Below are 18266 nucleotides of genomic sequence, written 5' to 3' on the forward strand. Positions count from 1 at the left end.
GCCTTTTTGCGAGTGAAGCGGATGTTTTTTCTTTGGCAATAATTAATGTTTCGCCAAACAAACAAAAAGGTATAAAATCACATTAACAGTAGCACAGGAACTACTTTGATATACCCCCCCAAATCGGAAATTTGGCGACTTTTTTTGTTTTTGTCGACACAAAACTTTGTTGCCACAAAAATTGTTGCCACAAAACTTTAAAAAAACCTCAAAAAATTGTAGAAAATACAAGAAAATACTTAATTTGGCAACAGCAAAAACCTAAAAGCTGAAAAAAACCTAAATTGGCAACACCAAAATAAGAAACAGCAACCTTAAAAAGTCCGTAGGAAATGCCAGATTTGGCGCGTAATTTTTGGGGATGTATATCAAAGTTACACCGTAGCACAGAGCCACATTAACAGTAGCATTAACAGTAATCTTTATATATTAAGAGCTGCGTTGCCCGGCTTTGCCCGGTCTACCTTGAGAACAAAAATTGTTCAAGTGACATATATTAAACAATTAATTAAATGAATAGCTTAATAACTTAAAGAATAACTTAAATAAAAGAAAAAAAAAACACCATGCAAAATTACCCTTCCAAACAATGACGACAGATATTAAAATACTTTAAGAAATTAAAATGCGAAAGATGGATTTTAAAAGCGTAACCATTGAAACAGGAAATAAAATAAGTTTAAGCATGATTTCAGAAATCAGATGCAAAGGATTCAAAAAGCGTAACCATGGAAACGCGAAAATAAAATGGTTGACAACCTGAATCAAAATGACATATTTCGAAATTGATTTAAAAACGCTTGTAACTTTTTTTCCTTTGAAGATAGAAGCTAATTTTTTCGACCAAAGGTCGAGAGAGATCTGGAGTAAAAAATCTCGCTTTTTCCAATGCTGTCAAAAAGAAAACTGTGGGACAATCCCTTCACTTTTTATTGATAGATTTAATGAAGAAAGTATTGCCTAAATTTCAGCTAAGCCTAAAAATGTTCGAGCTTAAAACGCAAATTACTCCCGCCGTAATTAAGTAAGAGCATTGAAATAAATTGTTTAGAACGCAGAAAATTCTACCCTTTTTAACGATGTATAATATTAATATGTTCAAGTAATTTTTCACCCCCTTTAATAGCCAATAATAGGCAATTTACCTGAAATTTTGGCCTAAATTTGAATAAAAAAAGAACTATTTATCGGATTTTTTGAATTATAGCCTATGTTACTCAGTAAGAAAGCACCTTTCATATAGTGAAAGAATTTTTCAAATTAGGTGCAGTGGTTCCGGAGATTACCTCGAACATATAAACACACTAAAATCTGCCCTCTCTTATAATTAGTAAAGATTTGCACAAAAGAATCAAAGAGCGAAACTGAAAACTATTGCAAAAAGCCTTGCTCAAATTAGTTTCAAACATTTCATTTGTTACAAATAGAAAATGGCAATAAATAAAATTTTAAATCATTGAGAGTTTCCAAAGCGCCATCTAGTGGGGCTATGCTCCGATCATGGCCCCACTGAATGCGCTGGCGCTTACCAGGCCTTGACAATTTTTGACTTTCCTGTGTTAAACCGGGGCAACTATTTCTGCACTTGAACATGGCCACACTAGATGGAAAAACTTCAAAACTTCATATTTGCCCATTCTGACCGCAAGGAGGCGCCACAAGTCACGGTTGCATCAACCAATCAACGACAAGTTTCAAAGCTTGTTTATTTTAATTAATAAATGAAATAGAAAACAAACATTAATATTTCGCAAGATGCTCAGAAATATACCGATTCAACCAATTCGAATCGAATCAGTAATGTTATTCAGCTGATTATTTAATGCGTAAATTGAGCATCTAAAGTTGGTTTGGCAATTTCTTTTAATTTAATTTTACATGCTCATTTATAGTTTGTGCTTCATTTGTTGGATTATTTTACGCTTAATGAAGAAACTTAATTATTCAGAGGGTAGAATTACGGTAACCGGGTCGCGCTGGCGTATTTTTTCAAAGACTGCCAAATTTGGCACCTACGACTCAATGTAAATAAAGTACTACAATGTAAACAAAAGAAATCATCAAATGAGAGTTGACCCAAATACAAGGGGCGGAGCTTCGGATTACTCAAACTATCACCTTGGTAACTACAACTGTTTATTAACCTTTTTCTTTATCTGATTGCAACCGTAAAGAAAAAAAAAAAGCATTAAAATTCTTTTTTCCCTTTTAAAATATCGCAAAATATGGAAAGAAACAAATCATTAAGCCTATTTTTTTCTTTATAGAATTATATTATTTTTCTTACTTTGAAATAAAGTTTGCAGAAAAGACAAATGAGAGGTAACTTTTTTTCAAGATGTTAACTGAAATGTGGGAAGATAAAGCGCAGTATCTACGGAGATGAATATTTGAAATATAAAAAGAAACGTGTTTTGGGAATTCGATACTAACAATAGCGAAATGATGGAATTCGACCTTTTTGTTTTTTTTTCAGTGGAAAGCAAGTAAGGAAGCTTGTACAAAAAAGCTGTACAACCCATGACGAAAATGCGAAAAAAAATTTTAAATAAAATTTTTTTGCTGCTCTTGATACTGCTTCCCATTGCAGTAATATTAACTCATTTTTTTTCTGTAGGAAAAGAAATAGAATATCATGATGTATGTGAACGAAAAGGTTCATGACGTATATGGTGTTAAACTTTCTATCAACATGCTTAATTTCCTAAGGAACATCAAAATGAAACATAAATTTTTACCGAAATTTAACAACAGTTAAAGTTGGATAGAACACGACATTAGTCAGAAATAATCCGAGAAAAATCCATTAAAAATACCTACTGTTTAATTAAGACTTAAAACGATCTACTAAATAAGTTAAATCACATCAAAATATCCATTCAGAGAACGTTATCATAACTAAAATTATAATACTAACTTACTGAATAAGTGATTACGATATTTAATAAATTTTAAATACAAGATAGAACAATAAAACATAAAGGAAATAACTTACTGCGAACACATTCCAAAAACGTATCCAAAAGGTATGAATAACTAATTTTAAAATCTATAACTTAAAAGAGTTAAAAGTGACAAAAAATTTTCGATGAAAAATTTCATAAAATGTTTCGAAGATATGAAATTTGAAAAAACACAATATGTTGCCAATTTTCAGAAAAAAAATCACCTTTAAGAAAATTTAAAATTATATTCTATGGAATTAAAAAAAAAAAAAGAAATATTCATTGACAAATAAATTACAATATTTTGTCAAGATGAATTCTGAAATGGCTGATTGGCCAAACGAATAGCAAATCAGCTTTGGTGTAGGGTTACCAAAATTGCTCCGTCGCCAAGGTAAGGTAGCGGGTTGCCAGAATGAAATATTTATCGCCGCGACCCGGTTACCGTAATTCTACCATTCAGAGGATTATTTTTTATTTTAATGGACTTTTTGACTTTGTTTCTGGGCTTGCTTCGCTTATAAGTCTTTAAAAAGACAAAATAGTTCATGGTATCGCCAAATAAGTACTTTATATGTAACTTGAAATAAGGTAGGTGCGGGTATTAAGGCCTGTCGGGTAATAAGGCCTAAACAGCGAAAATATAATTTAAAATGGTTGTAGCCGCTCAAAAACGCTATCGTAGATAGTTTACACTCCCAGATGGCTCCTCAAACTGGTCGCAACGCCATACTCAGTTGTTTTGACCAGCGAGCCCAGATTCATTTTCACGGAACGCCTGTAAGACACGAATAATAAAAAATCGTCAGATTGAAATGTAAGTAATTTTTGTAATATCATACTTTTATGCATAGTTTTGCGCTACAGTTATCTGTCCTGGATGCTTCTATCGATATTTCATGTCTGAGTGATATAATATGATCGAATTATTGTACTTTTTTGTATTTTTTTAAATTTGACGTCAGCGGCTAATAAGGCCTACGAAAGTTGACCGTAGGCCTTATTATGCTCCTTTTTTTGTAGCGTAGTTTTTCAGCTGTGCATCTTATTTTGAACCTTTCTCAACATGGTATGAGTGTTTATCAGTAATTGCGGCTGTTTACGACTTGGTTCATTCTAATTTTAGTGCCTACATCACGATGCCTCCCAAACGAGCACTGTGGTCTAATATTGACTTAGTGTCGGCTATCCAAGCAGTAAGAAGAGGTATGCTGAGCTCATATAAAGCAGCTGTGAAGTATAATGTTCCCAGGAGAACCATTAGACACCATCTCCAGACCGGAAGTTTGAAAAAAACACTTGGTAGAAAATCTATTCTCAGTGATGACCAGGAAGCTGATCTTGTCATCAGAATTTTGAGGTTTGCTGAAGTAGGGTTGCCTGTGACACCACGTATTCTCCGACGCTTGGTTTATAAATTTTGTGAGCTTAATAACATAAAGCATAATTTTAATAAACTTGCTAAAGTTGCTGGTAAAGATTGGTTTAAAGCATTTATGAAAAGACATCCGGAAATATCTAGACGAAAAACTCAATTTATGAACCCGGCCAGAGCTCAAAAGCCAAACAAATTCATCGTTAATGATCACTTTAACAGACTGAATGAAATTTATGATAATCTGGACTTGAGAAGTCATCCTGAAAGAATCTACAACATGAATGAGAAAGGCTGCCGTCTCACAATTCACCACCAGCAGACTGTTTTGGCAAAGAAGGGGACTAAAAGAGTGCCTTTACCGTCTTCGGAACACGCCGAAAATGTCACAATAGCTGGATGTGTAAATGCACTTGGTACTGCTATACCACCAATGATAATATTTAAAGGCAACGGTTCAAGGCAGAATTATATGACAATTTGCCACCGGGTTCTTTGGTAGAAAAATCTACAAAGGGTTATATGACTAATGAACTTTTTACAGAATTTCTAAAGCACCTATCTAGATTTAAATTTCAGGAAAGTCCCTTTTAATATTTAATGGAGCGGCTTGTCACCTAGACTTAACAATCGTTGAAGTCGCCGATTCTCTCGATATATCATTATACTGTTTACCTTCAAACACCACTCATGAACTCCAACCCCTTGATAAAGCCGTCTATCGATCATTTGAACACCACTGGGATGCAGAAGTTTTATCATTTATGGAACAAAACCCAGACAAAAAGCTCACCAAGGCACGGTTTAATGTTATTCTTTCAAATGTCTGGTCTAAATGCATGACACATAGTAACATTACAAGCGGCTTTAAAGCCACTGGTTTGTATCCATTGAATCCACAGGCTATTTCAGAAACAGCTTTTGCTCCGTCTGTATTAACAGAAATTCCAGCTCCCGAAGCTAACAAATTTCAAGAAAAAAATTTGCAACCTCGCACCTCCCTCACGCCAATAACCCCAAGGCCTTCCACATCGACAGCACAAGATGGAATAATTAATAGTACCCCAAACAAACCTCCTGGAACGACGTACGGCATGGTTTACGGTTCTAGTTCGGACGATGAAGAGGACAATGTACCACTAGCTCAACTGAAAAAAAAAAAAAGCATTTCAGGAGCTTATGCGTACTCCAGTGAAAAATACTGAAAAAACATCAATTTTAAGAAGAAAATCTATTAATTATCGAGGAATTAAAGTCACCAAAGAACTGTTTGAAGAATATAGAAAAGAGAAAAAAGCAAAAAATGACGTCAACGCTCAAAGAAAGACGACAAAAAAAAAAAAAAAAAAGATGCTAATTGATACTGTCACGTTTGTGAGGAGGATAAAATGATTGACATGAGGCCCTGTTCAAAATGCAACAGGTGGTATCATGAGCTATGCGTCGGTTTACAGCCGATGACGAAGATATTTTTGAGTGCCCTGACGGCTGTTAATTTTTTTTTTTTTTTTTTTTTTTTTTTTGTTATTTTGAAGATTTTCAGCATGAGTAATGCTTAAGGATATTACAAATGATCTCAATTACCAATGTTAATAGCTTATTTTGATTATTTACGAGTGTTAAAATATTAGGCCTTATTACCCTACCGTAGTATAATAAGGCCTAATTGCAAGGTTTTTTTAAATAATTAAATTTATGTTTGTTTTCGGCAAGAAAGGCCGTTTTTTGTTATTTTCGTGTAGTAATTGAATGGTACTTTAATTAAATTTGCTATTTGCTGATTCGGATCCTTTTCTTTCCATTTTATTCCAAATCTCCCTTAGGTAGGCCTTATTACCCGCACCTACCTTAGTCCATGACAATAAATAAAATTGAAACTAATCGCCAGCTTAAAAAATGCACCGCTACGTACCTATAACGGAAAATTACCCCCCTCCCCACCCTTTTTTTATTTTAAGAAATGCTAGATATTTAGAGCTGCTCCTAATTTTATACAATTAGAAGAAGATGACAAAAATTTGTAAGCAGTTCTTAGACTCCTGCGGATTCTTGACTATCTACTGTGTGTGTGTATTTTATTTTTCCAACAAAAAATTCATATTGTTACAAATTCTGTAAATAGTAATTATTGTAGGAACGTAACCTGTAAATAGTTTCCCGTAATGAATATACAACCCCTTTTTCATATGGCTAAAGTATACGACCCCTATTTCCTTTTTGTTCGTTGATAAAATTTGATAACGGTCTACTACTTTACAGAAGCGTGTGGAATATTTGAGAAATTTCTTTTCGGTGTATTTAAGCCGTTAGCGATGGATAAACAGTTAGTTTCGATTGAGGATTTCGAACTGAGAGTGTGTATTTGCTCTGTTTATAGCGAGGCATTTCGCTGTGTTGTTTTCGTATTTGGAAGTAAATACGTGTGTAAACGTTGAGTTTACGGTGTTGTGTGATAATTGCTTAATGGCTGATGAATAATTTAGCAGTTGTTGAAGATCTTTCCTGTACATAGTGTAAATAAATTTCCTGTGTTTTTTATCAAGAACTGTGTCTTCATTTCAAGAAAGTGGAAGTCGCACCGAATCCGTTACAATTTGGCGCCCAACGTGGGGCTACTTCAGGACTTTCTTGCAGTAAGTGTGACTTTGGACATTTTTTTTCATAAAGACTTTTTAAATTTGGACTTTATTTTTATGGTGATTACCCCGCGCAATGGATGAACAATTAAAACAACTTCTTGACGCAATCACCTCTGTGAAGAATGATATGGCGGCTAATCAAGAACAATTGAAAAATGATATGGCGGCTAATCAAGACCAATTAAAAAGTGATTTGACTGCAAGTTTTACTGCAAATCAAGAACAATTAAAAAATGAATTAGCGACTAACCAAGAACAGTAAAATAATGATTTAACTACTAAAATTACTACAAGTCAAGATGAAATGAAAAGTGACTTAACGTCGATGAAAACCATAATGGAGAATCAACTAACCGCCATGGCAGATAAAGTCGATGCTCTGGAAGAAAAATTTGATACTGTGGAAGAGCGTATCGCCAATGTGGAAAATAAGTTGGAAGAAGAAGACAAGAAATTTACCTCATTTAAGGAAGAAATAATTAAAGACATGGAAAGGAGATTGGCGACCGCGGAAAGCAGCTCTGTACAGTTTTGCGCTCTCACATCGGTTGCTCGACCGTCCATTAAACTTGCCACATTTGATGGCAAAACTTCGTGGCAGGTTTACAAAACTCAATTCATGATAGTGGCGGAAGCGAACGGATAGGACTCTGCTACCAAGGCCTGCCATCTTGCAGCATCCCTGAGAGGTGACGCAGCGGACATTCTCCAGACCCTTCCGGACAGCCAGCGCCTGGATTTCGCCGCCCTCACATCTGCGTTGGAGCTTCGCTTCGGTGAGAAGTGCCAGAAAGATTTCAGCCGACTCCAGTTGAAGTCCCGTTTCCAGAAAACCGGGGAATCCCTGCAAGAGCTAGCGGCAGACATCGAGAGACTGTCTCATCTTGCTTTTTGCGACTGTCCTGCGGATGTTCGAGACAACCTGGCACTCAACTACTTCATCGACGGAGTTCGGAATCCTGAGATCCAGAAGGCCCTCCGGATGGCGAATGTAAACGACTTGAAATCCGCTTTGATATATGCGATGAGATACGAGGCCGCCCAAGAAGCAACCCGTGTGGATCGCCATCTAATCCGGACTCAGGAAGCTGATGAGTCTGATTCCAGGTCGACCCATCTCGCTGAACTTGAGAGACAACTCGGTGACTTGGCAAGAAATCTGAACAGCATAACAGCCCAAAAGAAACAAGAGCAGAAGTGCTGGAAATGCGGTAGTGAAGGGCACCTGCGAAGGAGTTGTCCGGCTCGCCAAGCTACGCGAGGGAAGGAAATCACCACCACCAGAGCTCTGCAGATTTCCTCTTCTAGTAGTGGCAGTGATGGACTTTTCATTTACGCACATGTAAATGGGAACCCCTGCAGACTGATTGTCGACACTGGAGCCAATGTGACAATCATTAGGACAGATGTGGCTCGTGAATTTGGATTGAAGCTGTTGTGGACATCGCCACGCGTAAGTCTCCAGACTGTGACAGGTGACAAAATCGAGATTGAAGGCAAAGTGGACTTGGAAATAGTGTTTGGGAAAGCCACCTACCATCATACGGCATTCGTCGCAGATATCACGGACCCTTTCATTCTCGGGTTGGACTTTTTAAAGAAATACGACTTCACCCTGGATTTCAAGACTAATGAACTGCACTCGATGAGAGAAGACATAGCCATCTTCAACGCAGAAAATGATGTAAAATCAGCTCATCAAATGATAGCCCAAACAGATTTATCGATTCCCTCAAGGTCAGAATCATTAATGCCTGGCTGCATTGAAGAAATCAATAGTTTTCGATTTGGACTCATTGAATACCCCAACTTAAGCAATAACCCAAAAGGAGTGCTGGTAGCATCTACGCTTGTGGACCTTTCTAAGGATGTAATTCCTGTAAGAGTCGCCAACGTGAGTGAAAGGCCAAGGAATATCCGGAAAGGTGAAGTGTTAGCAACTTGTACTCCAGTAAACTGCATCATTAGAAGAATCAATTCCCCCGAGACTGTGTCTTCTGAGTCCTTGACATCGAAGTTAATTGGGAGTGCGCCATTATCGAAAGATCAAAGAACTGCTGCGGAACAATTGGTGGAGGACTTCAAGCATCTGTTTTCATCTACATCGGAGGATGTTGGCCGTACGAACTTAACGCAGCATAGGATTTACACTGGAGAACACCCCCCTATTAAACAGCATCCAAGACGACTACCGTTCGCCAAGAAGGAAGAGGTTGAGACCCTCCTAAAAGAGATGCGGGAGAATGATGTCATCGAACCCTCGTCCAGTCCTTGGGCCTCTCCCATCGTCTTGGTCCGAAAGAAAGATGGCTCCACCAGATTTTGTGTCGATTACCGACGACTGAATGAAATAACCAAGAAAGACAGTTACCCTCTTCCACGGATAGACGACACCTTAGACACTCTTTCCGGATAGAGTCCCTATATGAAACATTGAGCTGTATAGTAACCCTGGAGTGCGGATCGGGTCGAATCGGATTGGGGTAGAGTGTAACCTTCGAATCTCGCCAATGTTCCCCTCATTAGGCTTAGGAAATGGTCTTAGCATTGGAGTCTACGAGGACTCTCGCGAGCTTTAAAAAATATTTAAAAATAACCCATTTGCTTTTTGTTATCAAATGACCGGTTTTTAACCACATCACGTTGTCGGTCTGCTGAATATATACATCATTAAACAGAATAATTCTTTACTTTTATTTAGTATAAGAATAAAAATTTGGCTACTTTTCGGCAACTATTTTGCCAAGACTCGGGGCGACGTGAACTGACGTAGAAGGAGAGGGAGGGAACTTCCATCGCTCGGAGATATGTTTTTCTTTCCCTTCGTTTTTAGTTTGTTTCGCTTAATAAGAGTAAGAATAAACAGATAATTTGTTGATTAAAAATTTAATTGTATTATGAAAAATGTTAGTATTTTTCCATCGAGAACGTAGGATTATTTAATACAGTACTTCATAAACAAATGCAGATTTATTTCAATTTATTAACCATTTACCTACTGTAAAAGCACTTGCACGAGTTGTAATTTTTGCGAAAATGAACGTATCGGAGACTTTGCGAGATAAAAAATTTAGTGAACTTTATGTGAATAGAATAGAAAGTTTAAATATTTCGTGTGACTTAAATTTTCGCGAAAATTAAAGTAAAACGAAACCAAGTCTTTTTACATTCACAGTATTGTTTTTGTATGTTTCTCTCTTTATCTCTTTTCTACAAGGAAGTTTTAGGTTTTCTTTCCGAAGTATTCAGCAGATTTTCCTTGGGAAAAGTACGAAAATGGTTAAAATTAAAATGCACATTTTAAGCCTATATCCCAATCCATTATTTTATTATACAAAGTTGAAGAAAGAAGTTAATGAAAATGTGTACGCAAACATAAAATGAAAAATACAAAATAAAATTTTAAAAAATGCGCTTTTGTAGCTGTATGAACTAAAAAGTAAAAAACAAATATCAGTAGCGAGATCCTCAGTAATGAACCTTTCGTATTATAATTAATGTATATTTAAATTTCTGGGGTAATGCATCGCCCCCATAGTACCCCCATATTAGTAGTTTTGTAGTACCCCCATTAGTGAGTATGGGATGGGGGAAGGGGGGTACTCCCTCATGGGGGGTAAGGAGGGGTCCTTACCACAAATGTTCATGCTTTTGAACGTTTTACCTCTCTTGCACCTCAGATGAATGCTCTCTTCCCCTCCAAAAAAAAAGGATATTTAACTGTCTAAATACTGAAAACTAATTAGGGGGATGCTACTTCGAAAAATTTTAAGTGAGGGGAGGGGGACAGTGGTCATATTTGGATTCAGGAGCTCATTTTTACGCATGGGTCAGCAAGAATGATGTCAAAAGCATTTTTAAAGAGGCATTTTCATTTCTTTTCTTTTATTATTTTTTTATCGCACAGTGTTATCAAAAAGAAGTATGTTTCATTAAAAAAAATACAGTTGTTGCAAATCAGCAAATTGTGGTTATCGTAAAATAATTATGAAAACAAAACAAAACATGAAAAGAATTCGCTTAGAATTAGAAAATACGTGGTAAAAGAAATGTATTTGAAATTCAGAGTGATGTTTCAGAATTAATATTTCCGAATCATTCCCCCATTGTATATATTAGTGAGGGGATGACAGTGAGGGAATTGCTGCAATTTGATTTCAATAGCCACGACCCAGGCGTAATAAATTTCTGAATTTAAGCACACAAATATTCTTAAACAAGGAAGTAATGACGATTATTCACTTTTCATGCATTATTTTATTATCCTTTTCTTATGAAAACAGCGTGGGAAAATGACAAACGTAAAAAAAAAAAACGTTACCTGATTTGGTGAACTCAGATCTCTACTTTATTCTACTTTTTTCAGCTGTTAATTACTAAAGGTGAATTCCAAGAAAAAGGAGATTGACACTTGAGTTTTAAAAATTAATAATCTGCCACTTGCCATATACTATTCCCATCAGAAATAATTGAATTTCTTGAATCTTAACCTGTTTTTTCCCAAATAGTTTGATGACTTTCAGAAAATCAAGTGCAAAATCAAGTTTTCTGTTTATGTTTTTACGCAGCAAAAAATCTCTGCTTTGTTACATCTGTTTTTCAAATAAACTTATTATCAGCATATAATATTTAGGTTAACTTTTATGTTTTGAATGTATAGATAAACTTTTTGGTAAGTTTTTTCAAATTTCTTTATTTCAACCATGAAATAGGTCCATAACTAAAGTGACAATTTGATGTCCTTCCAATACTGAAATACTACATCTCAATTAGTTCACCAAGAACCTACGGGATATAGAAACTAATGTTTTTTTTTTTTTTTTTAAGTTTTAGTAGATATTTAATTTATATGGTTTTTAATGGCAACGGAAGGACAAAAAAATACGGTAACGGAAGGGATTTATCTATAAGCTAATGCAGGGCGCAGGGTAATATTTAAGAATGCTAGTAGAAACAAACTCTTGTTTAAAGTAAATAAGCACATTTAAGACGGGCCTGATAATCGTTATTTTAAAATTTTCTTATACATTCTTTTCTAGAAAGAAAACATGCTAATATCATTTATGTGAGTCAAAACATTATCTAAAAGTGCCTCTGAAACCTTTTTTTTTTAAATAGTAAAAGGTGAAATGCACGAAAATATACCACATTGATCAATCTAACAGTTTTTGAAAATCATGAAAATGTAGTGCATGGTATAACATAAGATAAATAAATATCTTTGTGCTGAAAAGTAAAGTAAGAAGTAACAACGTCAGAAAGCACGAATTGCAGATTACTGCAGACACGTGTTTCGGTGTTACAAGGAACGCCTTCATCAATGCAAAAGAAATGGGCTTATGGATGAAAAGACATTCAACAAAAGCTTTTTTCGGATGTCTTTTCATTCATAAGCCTTATCATCCATTTTAATCCTAAGCTTTTATTCATGTATGCGATTGGTGACGAGGGAAAGATCACTGATTTAAAAGTTTTATCTGTTCGGCCCGTTTCTGTTAAATAAACAAAATACTTCTCATTTATTTCAGCAAGAAAGGCTTTGAAAAAGATTTAAAATTTTCCCTTGATCCTACTTTTGGGGGTAGCAACACTTGGAAGTTTAGTTACGTTTCCTTTTCCGTGCTGTTCTCTGTTATTTAGAGAGAAAAAAAAACATTCGAATTTTGACATCTTGAGTTTTTCGCAAACACGAATTGCGATAGGACCCTACTCGTTGAAGTTCATGTTTCTACAGATGAAATAGAATGTAAATGGCAAAGAAATCTGCACCCGTCCAAGAATGACTCATGATTTTCCAGAATAGATAATACGAGGCATATCCATGAAAAATAAAATAGCGATAAGGATGCAGTAATTAAGATCGTGATTTTATGGCCGATGTCCACCAGTACATTTATCATAAAGATTATTTACAGCGTATTACGTTATGTATTTTTTATTTCTTATCAGTGTTAACTGATGGAAATGAGTAATCGGGAAATTTTGAATTCAGATAAAGTTTTACTGTTTAAATTCATCCATACAGGTGTTTTCGCCTGAAAAAACGTAATTTTACCCAGAAAAACCTTCTTTTTTAAATGTAAAGTCTGATTGAGTTGGGCCCTGAAAATAAAATAAAATAAATAAATATGAATAAAACCAATCCGCTGACGATTTGTAACTATGATGACGACAATTTCGCTCTCTAAATAAATATTAATGACAACCGTCGTCATGGTAATGATTTGTAACTATGAAGGCGAAAATTTCGCTCTTAAATAAGTACTAAAAACAACCATCGTCATGGTAATCTGAAAAATCAGAGCAACATCAAACTTGGGAAATAAGTGAGAATAGTACGCAATTCGTGATTACTCAAAAAAAAAAAAAGTATTCTATTTTATATGTGTTCGGACTGACCCGTTGATAGTAATCGAAAGAACACATTTTTCCTGCTTACAAAAGAATTCGTTTGGGGCTTTTGATTCATATTGAACTGAAGGTATAAATAACCTTTCTGAAGTAAGTTTTAAGAACAATTGTAAGCCTTTATTTACGCGATTGGTAACGATTTCATTATTGGCACACAATAGTAGAAAGCTTAATCATTTAAAATTCTTATCTACTGTCAATTCTTATGAGTTAACAAACAAAACACTTGTAATTGATTTTAGTAAGGAATTTTCAATTTTCTCTCATGATTCTGCTTTTACGACTAGCAAAACTCAGTAGTTGTGATTATCTTTCTTTTTGCTTGTTTTCTCATTTCTTGTAAAAAATATTTGAATTTAAGATGCGCGCTTTTCCCCGCGAGATTCATCTTAAAATGAGTTGAGGTAATCGAGGTCGCGATTATTTTATTTTTTTAATTTAATATAAGTACTTGTACTACTAACTACTGTAACATATTTCACATAAAATATAAGTGTCAAGTCCACCCTTTATGGTTTTACAACAGGATACGTTACACAACACAACAATACTTCATTTAAGTTTCAATTGCATCAATTATTTCCTTTCAAGAGAAAAACAAAACTGCCATCCTCCCAAAAAGCGCAGCTATTGCATCACTGGTTGCATCCAATGAGATCAGCGATCGCACAGTGCATCAGCAAAAATCGTAACGCCAGCGAAACAGCGATAATCTTACAAATCTAGTCTTCCACTCTACCCCTTCTCCCGCCAAGCGAGCTCAAGTTTCCACTATTGTAGCTTCTCTCCAGGATACTATATAGAGCTCAATGGGGTCAGGGGAGGAGCATTGTTAGCAAAACTTCTATTACGGGAGGGGGGTAGCCGTTCCAGTTCTCTAAAGGGGATTTACCCTTGTCAAAAAAGTGGGTTGCTCGGAGTGGTCAAGCGACCTAATTGGAAACTTGTTTCTCCGTCTCCTAGCTCTAATTTTAGTCACTCACATCGTCGCTTCTTTTGCTGTTGTTCGTGCGTTTCTTGCTTATCTTTTTTTCACCGAGTTACTTTGAAATGGCTCCTAAACGACTGAGAAGCTATACTGCAGCCTTCAAGTAAGAAGTAGTTTCGAAGGCAGAATCAATAGGAAATCGTCCTGCGGCCAGAGAATTTGGAATCGATGAGAGATGCGTTCGCCGTTGGAGGATAGTAAAGTCCACTATCGAAGCAATGCCGAAGGCAAAACCTGCTAGACGGGGACGAGCAGCTCACTGGCCGGAGTTGGAGCGAGACCTCAAAAAGTGGAACTTGGAGCAGCGTTCAAAAGGACTCTCCGTTTCAACTGTTCGGGGTCCGAATTCAGGTCCGGAACATCGCTGCGAACATGAGCATCGCCAATTTCAAAGGCAATGCGAATTGGTGCTTCAGCTTCATGAAGAGAAACAAATTGTCTGTCAGGTTCCGGACAACTGTGGGGCAAAGCCTTCCAGCCGATTGGGAGGAAAAGAAGCAGAAGTTTCTGGCCTACGTCGAAAGGCTGAAGATTGCAAAGAACTTCCAGCCATCACAACTTGTGAACATGGATGAAGTCCCCTTGACATTCGACTGCCCGCCGACAAGAACAGTAACTTCTGCTGGGGAAAGGAGCGTCCCCATTACGACCACAGGAAACAAAAAGACTTCGTTTACCTGTGTTTTAGCATGTATGGCCAGCGGGGAGAAGTTAATGTTGGCATAAAATATTATTTTATTTTTATTCTCGGTCCACAGCCGATAATTTAAAGAAAATATTTTAAAGTTACTTGTTACCTACTTAGAGCCCAGTCTGGTAAAAGTAGAATTCAACTAGTTGGTGCTAAACTTCAATCGACAATTCCCCCACGCCATAATTAATGGCGACTGTTTACTAAAACCATTGAAGATTGCATGTCTCGATGTGTCGATTCAGAAAAAGTTGAGTTGTCACCTGAGTGATTCGAATTAATTCCACTTGTTGACCGCACGTGCTATGGAGAGGAGTACGAATATTCGCGGCAGTGGAATAAACAAATGAGTGATGGTGGAAGTAGAAGTTAGTGTGGTGACGTCATCGAGGCATGCAATCTCATTGGCTGATGAAACATATATATTGAGGCGAGTGGCAGCACTCTCTCTCTCTTCACTTTTCAACGATCCCCAGTTTTGTTTTGATCGTGAAGCCTAGTTCGGCTCACGTGTGGGGGGGGGGGGTTCCCCGCGATGCTAGCGGGGGTTTTTTAGTCGTGTGTGAATGGTGATGAATATTCACCTTGCTTTTCAAGTATTGAAATTTTCCAAGTCCTGGAATTAGAATGAGTCCAAGTGAAGAAACACTTGTGTTGTGTCTGGCCAATTGATATTGCCGAGGAAGTGAGTTCCTAAAATTCTACCTGAGATGTTCGCCGAATCTCCGAACTGTCTAACGTTGCCTTCCTGCTAAGGGCGTTCCTGAAGTGTGTTCCGGAAGACTTTCTGTGCTCCTGGCTGTAAATCCTTCGGACTGGCCACTGACTTCATCGACTGATTGGTGACATTTTTCTTTTACTTATTGGAACCACTTTTGTTGTGATATTTTGGGGGTGTTCTTTATGGGGATATTGTATTATAGTTCTAGTCATATTTAATAAATGTATTTTTCTGAAACATGTTTTTTGCTTGTCTCCAACTTGACATTACACGGCCAGTTAATGTTGGCTTAGTTTAAATCTCTTAAACTTTGGATTTTTAAACTTAACTTTAATTATGCCAACAGTTAAAACCTATGCTTATCTTTAAGCGAAAAACGCTCCCCAAGGACACCTTCCCATCGACCCTCGTTATACGCTGCAACGAGAAAGGCTGGATGAATGAGCCTCTGATGTTGGACTGGCTCAACGAAGTTTGGCGCAAGAGAAAAGGCTCTTTCTTCCAGCCGAGTGGCATGCTAATTTTCGACTCCATGGCGGCGCACAAGACCGACGCTGTGAAGGAGGGCGCTCGGACATGTTTGACTTCCCTAGCCGTCATCCCGGGTGGGCTGACAAAGCAATTGCAGCCGTTGGATTTGGCTCCCAATCATGCCTTCAAGTGCCACATGCGGCAACAATGGGAGTCATGGATGGCAAACGGTCTTCACGACTATATGAAGGGCGGCAACCTCTGGAAAGTGTCGTTCGGAGAAGTGGCCAAGTGGGTGGATGCAGCTTGGAATGCTGTGAAGCCTAGCACCATCATTTCCGGCTTCGCGCAGGCAGGAATAATTCCCCCAGTCCCGGATGTAGCGGAGGAAGATGGCGATTCCGACGATGGAGAAAACAGTCCGGAGTTAGATGAAGGCTTCTTGGGGCTGTTTGCGTCGGACAGCGAGGAGAGTGAATTCGACGGATTCTGAATCGCCGATCCGTTGTGGATGCGACCCACTTATCAAAGCGTGCCTATAAGTGGATGCGACCCACTGATCAAAGCGTGCCTATAAAAGTGGCGCCGACCACTTAAAAAAACGTGGAACGCTATGAGGAGAAGGGCCTGCGTCCCGCGCTCTGGATAACCAACCAATGTCTCCTCCCCAGGTATTTAGATTATATTAATAGTAAAAATTTCTATTGTTAGGTTACTTAAAAATATTTCTTTTATTTACATTTCATTCCAGCCTTTTTTTACTACTAACTGTGCTTTTAAGTTGTTTAATGGCGGGAGCGGCGCTTATAACGGGTGCGGCGCTTACATTAAATTATTTTTTTGGGGTAAAAAATATTACGATGCGGCGCATACACCGGGTGCGGCGCTTATTCCCGAAAATACGGTAGTTAAACTGTGAAATAAAAGAGAGTTTTACACTTTAGCGGACACGATCAGTTATTCCATGAAATAACTAGGTATTCTATAAAATAACGGATTTCGTACTTTAACGGTAACATACATACTTACCCATTGCCAAACATAACAATTGAAACCTATAATAGCCCAGTAGTCCTTCGATCTGCCTCAACAGCAGAAAATCCAGTAACCCCCCCCCCCTTTCCCTCCCGCAAAAAAAAAAAGAAATCTGCCATTTATCCTCTTATGCCTAAACTAAATACATTCTCTCATTAAAAGTCTGGCAGATCCAAAATTATCCACAAACAAAGCTGCTACCATGTGAATTTGAGTAGTCTTGTCATAAGATGAGTAGTTATTGGGTTACAATAAAGCATTTTGCAAAAATACAATTTTATTGCCTGAAAAATAGATGTACCAGAAACTTTTTTACTATGACATAAATTCTGGTTTTGTAAACTAATGATTAAAATTTTAATTCATGTTTTCTTAATTATAAATTATGGTGCTACTTTGAGAACTTTTAATATTAAACCCTGGAAATTCGAGAGAGATTATTATTAGAACTGGTAAACTTGAGGTTAAAGCTGTTTGGGTGTGGGAATGGATATGCTTAGTAAGAAGTTAATCTAAAGTAGATCATTGATGTATCTTTAACATAATGACACAAAATAATAATTTTTAATACACAACCGTCTTTCATAATATATGTACCTCAACGCCCAACTAGCGCAACTTGCATTACCACTACTTTGCAGCAGAGTATAAAATAGTTTGTCTGGTGCATACAAAGATCTCTTACTCTAGCTTTTATTACTCTGGTGAATAGTTATAAAGGAAATTTCTTTATAGAATTAGGCACTTATGGCTCAATGCAAAGTAAGATTCTACATACTAGGCTGTAATTACATAAATGTTACAATTTTTGAACTTACCATAAGTCCAAATGTGGAATTTTTAAACCGTCATTTTTTTCTTCTGAAGCTTTCAGAAAATTTCTGTAAATAATTTTTAAGTACATAATTTTGTGAAATTATCACAAAATTATGTTTTTTAATTTAATAGGCAGAAACTTACATGACTGAAATTTATTTGTTCGCCCAATCC

The 18266-nt window shown here is 36.8% G+C and overlaps 1 protein-coding gene across 1 annotated transcript in view; it reads left to right on the forward strand.

Annotated features, from left to right (window-relative positions):
- Positions 1 to 18266, forward strand: part of LOC129218887 (shootin-1-like) — a 140643-nt gene that overhangs the window by 103227 nt on the left and 19150 nt on the right. Inside the window, exon 16 of the mRNA XM_054853208.1 lies at positions 14805 to 14970. Coding sequence (XP_054709183.1) covers positions 14805 to 14970 — 166 coding nt within the window. The remainder of the gene's footprint in view (positions 1 to 14804; positions 14971 to 18266) is intronic.

This window comes from Uloborus diversus, chromosome 3, assembly GCF_026930045.1.
Source record: "Uloborus diversus isolate 005 chromosome 3, Udiv.v.3.1, whole genome shotgun sequence".
Taxonomy (NCBI): Eukaryota; Metazoa; Arthropoda; class Arachnida; order Araneae; family Uloboridae; genus Uloborus; species Uloborus diversus.